A 14,519-nucleotide genomic window follows, 5' to 3' on the forward strand; every position below is an offset into this window, starting at 1 on the left:
AGTCCACAATCATCTCCTTTGTTTTGTTGACGTTGAGTGTGAGGTTATTTTCCTGACACCACACTCCGAGGGCCCTCACCTCCTCCCTGTAGGCCGTCTCGTCGTTGTTGGTAATCAAGGCTACCACTGTAGTGTCGTCCGCAAACTTGATGATTGAGTTGGAGGGGTGCGTGGCCATGCAGTCGTGGGTGAACATTGAGTACCCTCACCACCTGGGGGTGGCCCGTCAGGAAGTTCAGTACCCAGTTGCACAGGGCGGGTCGAGACCCAGGGTCTCGAGCTTGATGTTTGGAGGGTACTATGGTGTTAAATGCTGAGCTGTAGTCAATGAACAGCATTCTCACATAGGTATTCCTCCAGATGGGCTAGGGCAGTGCGGTTGCGATTGCGTTGTCTGTGGACCTATTGGGGCGGTAAGCAAGTCCTAATGGCCTGGTACTCAGGACGCTACTGTCCCTCCCTCAAGTCCTAATGGCCTGGTACTCAGCGCTCTACTGTCCCTCCATCAGTATCAGTCACACGTATGTTAATTAATGTTGAACTACAGTGAGACCGGTATACTTTTGCATGACAGTAACAGACTGACAGAATTTCATGACCGCCACAGCCCTAATGTCGACCCATTTAGATTCTTGAAGAAAGTAACATCAAGTACCAATGTCTTACCCCATCATAACCCACAATATAATGTGGTAAACAGTGTCTTTGAATGAACAACAGATACACAGTTCTCAGGGCTCTATTGTCCCTCCATCAAGTACCAATGTCTTACCCCATCATAACCTACAATATAATGTGGTAAACAGTGTCTTTGAATGAACAACAGATACACAGTTCTCAGGGCTCTATTGTCCCTCCATCAAGTACCAATGTCTTACCCCATCATAACCTACAATATAATGTGGTAAACAGTGTCTTTGAATGAACAACAGATACACAGTTCTCAGGGCTCTATTGTCCCTCCATCAAGTACCAATGTCTTACCCCATCATAACCTACAATATAATGTGGTAAACAGTGTCTTTGAACGAACAAGATGAGCGTAAGATGAGCGTTGGGTCTCCAATAGGGTCTTATATACACACACCTCGGCGGGTAGCACTACACGAGACACGTGTCCTCAATGGAAAATGTTTACCTAAAGCCAAGGACTTTTGAGAACATTTGATAAGATGTTTTTACCACATAGCGAGTTATTTGTATCTATGTTGTTTGAGACCCATGAGACGTGTCCAACTGTTGTTTAGTAAATTATATTATATTTCTCTGCACTTTGTCAATGTATTTTTGCATGGTAGAAGTTCTACATCAGCTAGTGCAGAGCAGTTAAAGGTCCAATGCAGCTTTTTCTTATATCATTATCAAATCATTTCTGGGTAAAAATTAAATACCTTGCTGTGATTGTTTTCAATTAAAATTGTAAAAAATTAACAAAAATAGCTTCCTGAAAAAATAGACATTTCTCAAGCAAGAACTTTGATAGGACTGTCTGGGAGTGGTCTGAGTGGGAAGGGGAACACTGAAAATGAGCTGTTATTGGCAGAGAGGTTTGGAACTCTTTTACTTATTGGTCTATTACATCATTTCCCTCCTGGTGACATCACCAGGCAGGCTGACATCTCTTACACTAAAAAGGCATGATCATAATTTTCACAATGTGACAGTAATATTCCATCCTCATAGTGTGGAAATATACACTGATCGATGCAGCATGTAAAGTGTTGGTCCCATGTTTCATGAGCTGAAATAAAAGATCCCTGAAATGTTCCATATAGACAAAAAGCTTATTTCTCTCTAATTTTGTGCACAAATGTATTTACTTCCCTGTTAGTGACCATTTCTCCTTTGCCAAGATAATTCATTCACCTGACAGATGTGGCATATCAAGAAGCTCATTAAACAGTGTGATCATTACACAGGTGAACCTTGTTCTGGGGAAAATAAAAGGCCACTCTAAAATGTGCAGTTTTGACACCCAACAATGCTACAGATGTTTTGAGGGAGCGCGCAATTGGCATGCTGACCGTATGAATGTCCACCAGAGCTGTTGCCAAAGAATTGAATGTTAATTTCTCTATCATAAGTCGCCTCCAACGTCGTTTTAGAGAATTTGGAGGCACGTCCAACCCGGACTCACAACCACAGACCACTTGCATGGCAACATGTGGGCGAGCGGTTTGCTGATGTCAATATTATGAACAGAGTACCCCATGGTGGTGGTGGGGTTATTGTATTGGCAGGCATAAGCTACGGATAATGAACACAATTGCATTTTATCGATTGCAATTTGAATGCGCAGAGATACTGTGACCAGATCCTGATGCCCATTGTCGTGCCATTCATCCGCCGCCATCACCTCATGTTTCAGCATGATAATGCACAGCCCCATGTTGCAAGGATCTGTACACAATTCCTGAAAGCTAAAAATGTCCCAGTTCTTCCATGGCCTGCATACTCACCAGAGATGTTACCCATTGAGCATGTTTGGGATGCTGTTGATCAACGTGTACGACAGCGTGTTCCAGTTCCCGCCAAATATCCACCAACTTCGCACAGCCATTGAAGAGGAATGGGACAACATTCCACAGGCCACAATCAACAGCCTGATCAACTCTATGTGAAGGAGATGTGTCGCGCTGCATGAGGCAGATGGTGGTCACACTAGATACTGACTGGTTTTCTGATCCACGCCCCTACCTTTTTTTTTTTTTAAAGGTATATGTCACCAACAGATGCATATCTGTTTTTACAGTCAGGTGAAATCCATAGACTGGGGCCTAATTTATTTATTTCAACTGACTGATTTTCTTAAATGAGCTGTTACTCAGTAAAATCTTTGAAATAGTTTAATGTTGTGTTTATATTTTTGTTCAGTATATATAAAACGCAGGCAATTCACGTTTTTGACTGCACTGGGCCTTTAATGTGCAACTTTTCACTTGATCACATGAGTAATACAACACTCACATTGTTTTGGTGTTTTGTCCATTCATCCACTCTTAATAAAATCCACCAAAGTTGTGTATATCAGCAGTCAGGTTTTCAAAGTAAATCACTTTCAGTAGAGCAAAAAAACATTCCTTGATTCATCAACATTCCAGATCATTCTGTGCTTCCAACTTTGTGGCAAAAGTTTGGGGAAGGCCCTTTCCTGTTTCAGCAAGACAATCCCTCCTGTGCACAACGCGAGGTCCATACAGAAATGGTTGGTCAAGGTCGGTGTGCAAGAACTTGACTGGCCTGCACAGAGCCCTGACCTCAACCCCAGCAAACCCCTTTTGGGATGAATTGGAACCCCGACTGCGAGCCAGGCCTAATCGCCCAACATCAGTTCCCGATCTCACTAATGCTCTTGTGGCTGAATGGAAGAAAGTCTCCACAGCAATGTTCCAACATCTAGTGGAAATCTTTCCCAGAAGAGTAGAGGCCGTTATAGCAGGAAAGGGGAACCAACTCCATATCAATGTGCATGATTTTGGAATGAGATGTTGGCAGGTGTTCACATACATTTGGTCATGTGTACCTTATTCTCATACCCCATGTTACAACACATTGTTTAACTTTGTGTACATATTGTTTTTGTGAACAATTCTCACACACACACACACACACACACACACACACACACACACAGTATAATTGATTTGTAAAGTTTAATTAATAGTAGCAAGAGGAGCGTTTGGATCTCCAAGAGGGTCTTTCAATACAGACTTTTCACCTGAGATCATTATAGCATTCATTGCGCATTCAGAATGTTCTCACACAGGGAAGACTCGGACGTAGTGGTCGGGCATTTGAAATGATTTCGCTATTCCAATAATATCCCCCCTAAAATATGGATATCCGGATATTCGAAATGCATATCATGTTTTTATTTTTTATTTTTTATATATTTTAATGTATGTACCCTATTCCAAAATAAATGATAACATAGTACATCGCTATTAGACTTTTACCCATGTGCAATACCTGCTCTATTTGTCTATTACAAAAAACACTATCACATCCACTTTTCACTTCTCATTGCCAATGTTGTATGTGCCTGTTAGGTGTAAAAGTGTGTTCTGTTCATCTGTCTCCTACTGGTCATTCAGCCTTCTAACCCGAGGCCCCAGGCCAATTGTTCTATTCTAAACCGACACCTCTTTCAGAGACTACCAACCAACCAACCAACAGGTGGCACTCTTAAAGATATCTACAACTCTTCAATGGTCATATCAATGAATGAATGATATTATAGACGCATTGATTCTGGAAGAATATAACTTAGTGCCTTATGAGCCAAGTTGTTCAACTTTAGTATTTGTAAACAATGCATTTGTAAAGGAACAACACATACACCGTATTATTGCTTTTTAATGCTTTATTCGTTGTAGTAAGAGGAGCGTTGGGTCTCCAAGAGGGTGTTACAGTATAGACTCACCTGAGACCATTACAGCAGTTGGCGTTCTCACATAGGGAAGAGCAGGAAGCCACTAAAGATATTGTGATTATAATCACTATCAAAGAGCTGGTTCTTTGAGGGGAGCCTCATGTACACCACATCTCCCTTCTCCAGCTCCTCCACCTCTCTCTCGCTGGCTGTCACTCTGGCGCCCATGGCTGACAGTTCAGCTCCTTGGCCTGAAACGAAAGCCGTTAATGGAAACGAAAGCCGTTCATTTTGACAGTCTATATAAAATCTTGTTCATACACACCCAGTAAGGAGAAATGAGTTACCTGCATTCTTTCTTCAGTTTCTCTACCTAGCCCTCGGTTGCTGTCGTTCTTGCCTCCATAACTCACAGCTTGTCTCGCTCCTCTGAAACGATATCTCTCAGCTTCAGCGCAAATTCTTTCAGCTTCAGGACATATTCTCTCAGCTTCTGCACCTCAGTCAAGCAGTCATGTCCGGTGGGTGTGCGTTCGTCGGTCGTGACAGTAGCTTCAGTCCCTCAGCACACTATCTGAACTCCACTCACTATGCTCTCTCTGCCCGTGCTGTGACCCTGTTGAGTGATGTCATTCTCTCTGAGCCATCCACTCCCTCCCTGAGCCCGTGACCCAGACAGACAGAACAGCAACACCAGCAGAGCTACAGCACCCTTCATTCTGAAACAATGCCTCTTCAGATATGATGCAGTTGATGATGCTCAGTCCCCCTTTTTATACGCACACACACATCCGAGGTAGAGCTACGTGAGTCCGGTTCATCACGGAACATTTTTATTCAACTAAAGCCCAAGATTTGAGAGAACATTTGATAAGTTTAGCCACGTAGCAAGTCATTTCAACCGATGCTGTCCAAGACCGTGAGAAATCTGCAACTGTTCTTTAGTAAATGATCTCCTAATTTCTTTGCACAGTTTGTCGATACATTTTTGTCTGGTTGAATTGTCGCCAGTGTTAACAATATGGTCCCTGTGATGTGGTTATATTTTTATAATGAAACTATTTTAGTTATAAATAATGTAATAGTCTAAAACAATGTTGTGGAGGTTTCAAACAGACCAATCACTGAGATGAGATGACCATTGACGCGGCAGGTAGCCTAGTGGTTAGAGCATTGGACTACTAACCAAAAGGTTGCAAGATCAAATCCCCGAGCTGACGAGGTAAAACAATCTGTCGTTCTTCCCTGAACATGGCCGTCGTTGTAAATAAGAATTTGTTCTTAACTGACTTGCCTACTTAAATAAATGTAACATTTAAAAAAAAAATGTGAACAGTTGTAAATATTGCAGATTGTACCTGAAAAAGAGTGTCACCTATTGGTTGGTAGTCTCTGAAAGAGGTGTCAGTTTAGAATAGAACAATTGGCCTGGGGCCTCGGGTTAGAAGGCTGAATGACCAGTAGGAGACAGATGTACAGAACACACTTTTGCACCTAACAGGCACATACAACATTGGCAATGAGAAGTGGAAGTGATAGTGGTCCCTGCATATTGCCAATGTCAACTATTACTGTTTTTTGTAATGGACAGAAATAGAGCAGGTATTACACAGTGGTTATAGCACTGGTATATACAGTGTTACGTTATAGCTATGTGCTATGTTATGCTGCTATATACAGTGTTACGTTATAGCAATGTGCTATGTTATGCTGCTATATACAGTGTTACGTTATAGCAATGTGCTATGTTATGCTGCTATATACAGTGTTACGTTATAGCAATGTGCTATGTTATGCTGCTATATACAGTGTTACGTTATAGCTATGTGCTATGTTATGCTGCTATATACAGTGTTACGTTATAGCTATGTGCTATGTTATGCTGCTATATACAGTGTTACGTTATAGCAATGTGCTATGTTATGCTGCTATATACAGTGTTACGTTATAGCTATGTGCTATGTTATGCTGCTATATACAGTGTTACGTTATAGCTATGTGCTATGTTATGCTGCTATATACAGTGTTACGTTATAGCTATGTGCTATGTTATGCTGCTATACAGTGTTACGTTATAGCTATGTGCTATGTTATGCTGCTATATACAGTGTTACGTTATAGCTATGTGCTATGTTATGCTGCTATATACAGTGTTACGTTATAGCTATGTGCTATGTTATGCTGCTATATACAGTGTTACGTTATAGCTATGTGCTATGTTATGCTGCTATATACAGTGTTACGTTATAGCTATGTGCTATGTTATGCTGCTATATACAGTGTTACGTTATAGCTATGTGCTATGTTATGCTGCTATATACAGTGTTACGTTATAGCTATGTGCTATGTTATGCTGCTATATACAGTGTTACGTTATAGCTATGTGCTATGTTATGCTGCTATATACAGTGTTACGTTATAGCTATGTGCTATGTTATGCTGCTATATACAGTGTTACGTTATAGCTATGTGCTATGTTATGCTGCTATATACAGTGTTACGTTATAGCTATGTGCTATGTTATGCTGCTATATACAGTGTTACGTTATAGCAATGTGCTATGTTATGCTGCTATATACAGTGTTACGTTATAGCTATGTGCTATGTTATGCTGCTATATACAGTGTTACGTTATAGCAATGTGCTATGTTATGCTGCTATATACAGTGTTACGTTATAGCAATGTGCTATGTTATGCTGCTATATACAGTGTTACGTTATAGCAATGTGCTATGTTATGCTGCTATATACAGTGTTACGTTATAGCTATGTGCTATGTTATGCTGCTATATACAGTGTTACGTTATAGCAATGTGCTATGTTATGCTGCTATATACAGTGTTACGTTATAGCAATGTGCTATGTTATGCTGCTATATACAGTGTTACGTTATAGCTATGTGCTATGTTATGCTGCTATATACAGTGTTACGTTATAGCAATGTGCTATGTTATGCTTATGTTATGCTGCTATATACAGTGTTACGTTATAGCTATGTGCTATGTTATGCTGCTATATACAGTGTTACGTTATTAAGGCTAGCAGGCTAACATAGCCTAATATAACCATAGCACAATGGAAAAGCACACTATATGCAGAGGATAACCAAGCACACCATAGGAACAGGGCCAACTAGCAGCTTATTGCAGTACCAGTAAGTTAGCACGCTAGGCTAGCAGGCCAAAGCACATCGCTATTAATGTATTACCACTGTGCAATACCTGCTTTATTTCGCTCTATTACAGACAGAAATCTCTTTCTCTCTCTCCCTCTTTCTCATTCTCTTCATTCTCTCTCTTTCTCTCCCTCCCTCAGTACTGAGGACTGGACAGGCGTGGTTCCGTCTGTTCTGGGCCAGTCCTGTCCTGATGCCGCAGCTGAACAAACATAGCTGCCATGAAATGCTGCTGTGCTGTAATGGGGAAATGTAGCTCACATGTATAAATTAGTACTGTTTAAGGAGGTGTTTCCTGCCAATACAGCCCCCATGTGATGAGCAGTGAAAACAGAACTGGGTGACTGGGGTTCACCTCTACCACACCAAAGGCACAGGGTCTCCCTAACTCACTCAGGACTTCCTGGCCTCCTTTTTCTATCCCTTTTCTCTTTATTTTTCCTCCTTCTCGGTCTCCTCTCTCATGCGGCCCAGATGTTTCTCTCTGCCACCCTTCCCTCGTTCCAATACTCCAGCCTTCTCTTTGGTCTGCCTCTGTCTCTCTCTCTCCAGGTGATTGTTGTTACACAATCCAATGGGTCATGTGGCCCATCCAGAATGGCTGCCCCCATGGTCATATCCTTGTTTACATGTTAGCCTAACTGTATTGTGTGTAGTAGCCTAGCCCGTAGGGTTTGGTCTACTAGCCTAGCATGCAACTTACTATTACTGCATTATGCTGCATTATCCCTGTTCTGCTGTGCTGTAATGGGGAAATGTAGCTCAGATTTATGAAATAGTACTATATACAAAGGTGTTTCCTGCCAACACAGCCCCCATGTGACCAGTGACTGGGTTCACTTCAACCACACCCCACAGGGTCTACTCCCTCACTCTCTCCAGACTTCTCCTTCTTCTCTTCTATCCACTTTTTCCTCCTCTCTCTGTCTCATGCGGCCCAGATGTTCTTCTGTCGTCCTTCCCTCATTCTATACTCCAGCCTTCTCTTCATTTTTTTTCTGGATTCTCTCCCTGTCATTGTATCCCCATTCTTTCCTTGACACAGAAACACTCTTTCTAGCGTGTTGAAAACACATTTCCTTTCTCTCTCTCTCTCTCTGTCTCTCTGTCTCTCTCTCTGTCTCTCTGTCTCTCTGTCTCTCTGTCTCTCTGTCTCTCTCTCTCTCTCTCTCTCTCTCTCTCTCTCTCTCTCTGTGTCTCTCTCTCTCTCTGTCTCTCTCTCTCTCTCTGTCTCTCTCTCTCTCTCTGTCTCTCTCTCTCTCTCTCTCTCTCTCTCTCTCTCTCTCTCTCTCTCTCTGTCTCTCTCTCTCTCTCTCTCTGTCTCTCTCTCTCTCTGTCTCTCTCTCTCTCTGTCTCTCTCTCTCTCTCTGTCTCTCTCTCTCTCTCTCTCTCTCTCTCTCTCTCTCTCTCTCTCTCTGTCTCTGTCTCTGTCTCTGTCTCTCTCTGTCTCTCTGTCTCTGTCTCTCTCTCTCTCTCTCTCTCTGTCTCTCTCTCTCTGTCTCTCTCTCTGTCTCTCTCTCTCTCTCTCTGTCTCTGTCTCTCTGTCTCTCTCTCTGTCTCTCTCTCTCTGTCTCTCTCTCTCCCCCCCCAGGCAGTGACTGCTGTAAACCTTTCCGTGACTAGCTGTCATTAATCTTCTCTCTCCAGGGGCAGGCTCTTGACTCTGTGCCTGTTACAGTGGTTCACAGGGAGAGAGGAAACTTAAAACGTTCCTCCCAAACACACCCGTGTGTGGTGTTGCTGAGTTCTTTACCCCCTGGGAACTGATGCGGTCCGACAAGGATGCAGTGGAGTGCGAGGAGCACTAACACCACTTATGAGCATGTCTTTGAATTACCACCCTGGCTGCTAATAGTGTGGATGGGAGTGTGCTGTTAGCCTCAGTTTATTGACGCTCCGGAGGGCCTAGGATGGGGTGACATGAGTGCTGTGTTGTTGTTTTGAATAGATTTGAGTTTCTTCTCTTCTAATTGTTCAGCAGTATGCATTTTCTCCCAACTCTTCATATCCTACTGACTCCTCGTGTGTCTCCTTAGCAATTGTTTCCAAGTCATTTCCTGTCCTGAGAATGAGCCCCTATCCATAGTCTGCGGTTTTATTGTGATGGCGATTTCCTGCAGTGTTGACTCTTTAGACTGAGCACTACTGCCTTTTAACTGACCCCGGAAACTGCCAGCAGCAAAATAACAGAGTTTCCCCCCGTGTTATGTACTGTACATCATTCAAATACAGTTTCCTCCTCGCTAACCAACCAACCACCCGCCCACCCTCCAACCACACTTCTACCACACGTAGCCACGATACATCTCCAACTCTATTGAAGCAGCGAGGTTAAAGTGAATGTAATGCTTCACATGCCAACTCGACGCTCTGAAATCTCTCCCATTTAGACCTCAAAACCAATGTCAATGAGCGACCATTGATTAGGGTAATAAGAAATGTCATCTGAAAGGCCAGACAATGATCTAAGAAGTGGTGTCCTCTAAAGCGTTATCATGTCTTCCACAGGAACTTGGCCATTGGCATAGGGATCCAGAATTTCCCAGAGGGCCTTGCGGTGAGCCTCCCTCTGCGAGGTGCAGGGATGTCCACATGGAAAGCCTTCTGGTGAGTAACAACTCTTAATATCCAAACAGTATCTTCACATGATCATCACTGTTTCTCTGCACCTTAACTCACAGGGCCTTCAGAAAGTATTCACACCCCTTGACTTTTTCCACGTTTTGTTGTGTTACAGCCTGAATTTAAAATGGATTCAATTTAGATTTTGTGGCGCTGATCTACACATAATACCCCATAATGTAAACGTGTAATTATGTTTGTTTAAATGTTTACATATTCATTAAAAATGAAAAGCTGAAATGTCTTGATCAACAAGTATTCAAGCCCTTTGTTATGGCAAGCCTAAATAAGTTCAGGAGTAAAAATGTGCTTAACAAGTCACATAATAAGTTGCGTGGACTCATGCTGTGTTCAATAATAGTGGTTAACATGATTTTTGAATGACTGCCCCATCTCTGTACCCCACATATACAATTATCTGTAAGGTCCCCCAATCAAGTAGTGAATTTCAAGCACAGATTCAACCACAAAGGCCAGGGAGGTTTTCAATGCCTCACAAAGAAGGGCACCAATTGGTAGATGTGCAAAAAAAAAAAAAAAAAAAGCACCAACCTAAACGACGAGAGAAAAGAAGGAAGCCGGAACAGAATAAACAAATATTCCAAAACATGCATCCTGTTTGCAACAAGGTACTTAAGTAATAATGCAAAACAAATTGGCAAAGAAATGAACTTTTTGTCCTGAATACAAAGTGTTATGTTTGGAGCAATTCAGCCTTGTATCTCCAGGAATAGTTTCTAGTTTTAGCCAGGCAGAGCCCCGTACAGTCCCTTAACCCCCTGTCTGTGGAGGGCAGAAGACTCACCAGATGATGGGATGCTTTGAAGACTTATCGAATCAAGATATGAGTGTTTTTATTTTTCATACATTTTTTACAAATATTGTACATTTTCTTCCACTTTGACATTACAGAGTATTTTGTGTTGATCGTTGACCAAAAATGACAATTATATCCATTTTAATCCCATTTTGTAACACAACAAAATGTGGAAAAAGTCAAGGGGTGTGAATACTTCCTGTATATTAAACTGTATATTAAAATAATTGTTTTTGTTTGACAGCCAATGACTGAAGGGGACATAAAGGGTACTATCTAGGGTTTTGACTAACTCCTCTCTCAGGTACGGACAGCTCAGTGGAATGGTAGAACCAATTGCCGGGTTGCTAGGAGCTGTTGCCGTGGTGCTGGCTGAACCACTGTTGCCGTACGCCCTGGCCTTCGCTGCAGGGGCTATGGTGTATGTGGTGGTTGATGACATCATCCCAGAGGCTCAACTCAGGTGTGTAGAGAGAGGTTATTTTTTACTGTGCTCGCCTAACCCATGTCTTAGTCAAGGCTTAGTCATGTCCAACCCTTTAGAAAACACTGGAACAATGCAGTACCAGTCAAAAGTTAGGATGCACCTACTCATTCAAGAGTTTTTCTTTATTTTGTATTATTTTCTACATGTAGAATAATAGTGAAGACATCAAAACTATGAAGTAACACATATATAATCCAGTAGTAACCAAAAAAAGTGTTAAACAGATCAAATTATATTTTACAGTTTAGATGCTTCAAAGAAATTCCACAAATTAACTTTTAACAAGGCACACCTGTTAATTGAAATGCATTCCAGGTGACTACCTCATGAAGCTGGTTGAGAGAATGCTAAGAGAGTGCCAAACTGTCATCCATGCATAGGGTGGCTACTTTGAAGAATCTCAACTATAAAATATATTTAGATTTGTTTAACACTTTTTCAAATCAAATCAAATTGTATTGGTCACATACACATGGTTAGCAGATGGTATTATTCTACGATGTAGAAAATAGTGAAAATAAAGGAAAACCCTTGAATGAGTAGGTGTGTCCAAACTTTTGACTGAGACTGTCCATTAACAGATTTTTCTACCCCGGTTCCAACTCTGTGCGTACAGTAGTTGTTCATAGCTCTGTGACTCTGAGCTGGACTAGATCAATCGCTGTCTTTGTGTTAGTGTGAGCCGCGAGGAGGAAGAGTGGCAGTGGAGCAACGACACAACCCTGGGCGTGTTGTTTTCTTAGAGAAGTGAGACAGGGAGCGAGCTCTCCTTTTGACTTGTGTGGGTCCACTGTCACTGTGAAGTGTGTGCCTGCTAGCATGTTTAGGGTCTGTGTGTGTGTTTTAGTAACCTGACAGATTTCCATATGCTCGGCTTATCTCTGTGTCTCAATGTATTGTATATGATTGAAGTACTGTATGAATACACCAACATTGATTAACACTGTCCATGTATATTGTCTTGAAGTGGGAACGGTAAGTTGGCTTCCTGGACCTCCATACTGGGCTTTGTAGTGATGATGTCACTTGACGTTGGGCTGGGCTGAGGCCTCACCTCCACGTAGAACACCTCGCTGATGTCACAGAATGATGTCACGGCTAATCGCCAGACCTTGGGGAAAAAAGGGACCAAATCTGCCTTCTCTCTAATTGCTTGCTTTTGTTGTATTTATTTTTATTTTGACATTTTGTGAATTTGGTTGTTGGTTTTTGGGATACTGGATCCTTATTATAAAATGTGATGATACTTGAAAAGTGGTATTTGTATGACTAGTTTAGACTGGTACTGAGACAGCCATGTATGAAAAATTGATAGTTGATTTTGAATAGATTTCTATGGAGTGTGTGTGTGTAATTGGGTTTACACCTCTAAGGGCTAAGTCCATTTTGGCTCCAGCTGTGTCAGCCCACTCCACAGTTGGACCTCAAGACTGTTTTGAAGGCTAGTTATGGTCACTGAAGGAAACGCAGGGATCTGTGTCTACAGATATGTCACAAATAACCAGCTGAATGTGTCGGCTTGCCTGATCCTTGAGAAGGATCTTTGCTCGGATTATGATGTAATGTATTTACAAATGGTGCACACCCTGATTCATTCAGGATGGAATGTTTTTTTTCTTCCTCAATTATCAAACATTTAAATGACCAAGTGGTTCCGTCTGTTTTTTTCCTTGCTTTATTTAGCTTTTTCTCGCATACATTCTCTATCAACCTCAGGCTGGCCATTGTGTGTGTTTGGATGAAGGGAATGTGGTGTGGATGAAGAGAATGTGAATAGCAACATTTTACAGCTAGCTTCTCCTTATCTTTTTCTCAACTACGGCATACACATTCCATTCGTATTGCGTTGTTATTACATTATTATAATATGACATTCAGTTATCATTACAGGTGAAATGACATATAATTATTAACATGACATGTTTGTGAAAAGAGATATTGCAGCTAGCCAAATGCAATGCTAGCTACACAACCCAGATGCAACCTCTTTTTTGCTTGTTCATTTGTACGTTCATGAACTGTACTGTACTGCTGGAGTTTGGTGAGGGCTTCTAAACCCTCTGGCCTTATTGTACTGTAGACCTTCTGGCCTTACAGCTATGTATGGGACAACGTCTCAGAGTAGGTGTGCTGATCTAGGATCAGCCCCCCCACCGTTCATGTAATCTTATTAATTGTGATTTAAACAAGTAAAAATGATCCTAGATCAGCACTCTTACTTGGACACGCTTGATTGAAATGAAGCCTGAGGAGTATACTACAAAGCAGGATCAATGAGTTAGCCAGTAAACTTGCATAAATTATTATTTTTTAAATGTGTTTGATTAGCCTGAAACGGCATGGTCTGATTTAACTCAACCAAAAACACATATCTTAGCTTAGATTATTTAATGAAACAGAAAATCAAAATCAATTATTAGTTATTTTGGGTTTATCCAAGTTAGCTGGCTAACGCATTGATCCTGCGTCGCGGTATACCCCTCAGGTCTCCCTGCCTGATTCTATTCTTGGAGGGGCCTGGATAGAACCATTTCCAAGGAAAAGTGTCATGGAGAGAGATGTGGTGATGATGTAATAAACCAAAACTGATTCCACTGTGTTTTTCTCCATTGATAGTTAGAGGTGTCAACCCTGGTTCAGTCACCGCCCCACTGACTCACGATTCACTGGAATCATTAACATATTGTACTGTAGACCTTTACCGTAATGCAGCTGTGCTCTTACTGCACAGGGTCCAAGCCTAACTGAAAAGACATGTAATAACTTAAAGGTTCTTGTAAATCATGCTTTGATGCCATTGGGAGATATGTATAAAAACATGAGTTATACTCAGAAGTATCCATACAGTGCATTCAGAAAGTATTCATACCACATTTTGTGTTGCAGCCTGATGTGTAAAAAAATAATAATAATCTCTCCCGTCTACACACAATACCCCATAATGACAAAGTGAAAACATGTTTTTAGACAGGTTTGCACATTTATTGAAAATGAAATACAGGAATATCTCATTCACATAAGTATTCACTCCCCTTTGCTACTACAC

At 41.6% G+C, this 14,519-nt stretch overlaps 1 protein-coding gene across 2 annotated transcripts in view; it reads left to right on the forward strand.

The window, feature by feature from the left end:
* LOC112223514 (zinc transporter ZIP11) overlaps positions 1–14,067 on the forward strand; it is a 132,433-nt gene extending 118,366 nt beyond the window's left edge. For both annotated transcript variants that reach the window (XM_024386569.1, XM_024386570.1), the window contains exons 8-10: positions 10,056–10,154; positions 11,291–11,449; positions 12,441–14,067. In XM_024386569.1, coding sequence (XP_024242337.1) covers positions 10,056–10,154; positions 11,291–11,449; positions 12,441–12,519 — 337 coding nt within the window. In that variant the 3' untranslated portion in view covers positions 12,520–14,067. The remainder of the gene's footprint in view (positions 1–10,055; positions 10,155–11,290; positions 11,450–12,440) is intronic.
* Positions 14,068–14,519: the final 452 nt, after the last annotated feature.

The sequence above is a fragment of the Oncorhynchus tshawytscha genome, linkage group LG24, assembly GCF_018296145.1.
Source record: "Oncorhynchus tshawytscha isolate Ot180627B linkage group LG24, Otsh_v2.0, whole genome shotgun sequence".
Classification (NCBI taxonomy): domain Eukaryota; kingdom Metazoa; phylum Chordata; class Actinopteri; order Salmoniformes; family Salmonidae; genus Oncorhynchus; species Oncorhynchus tshawytscha.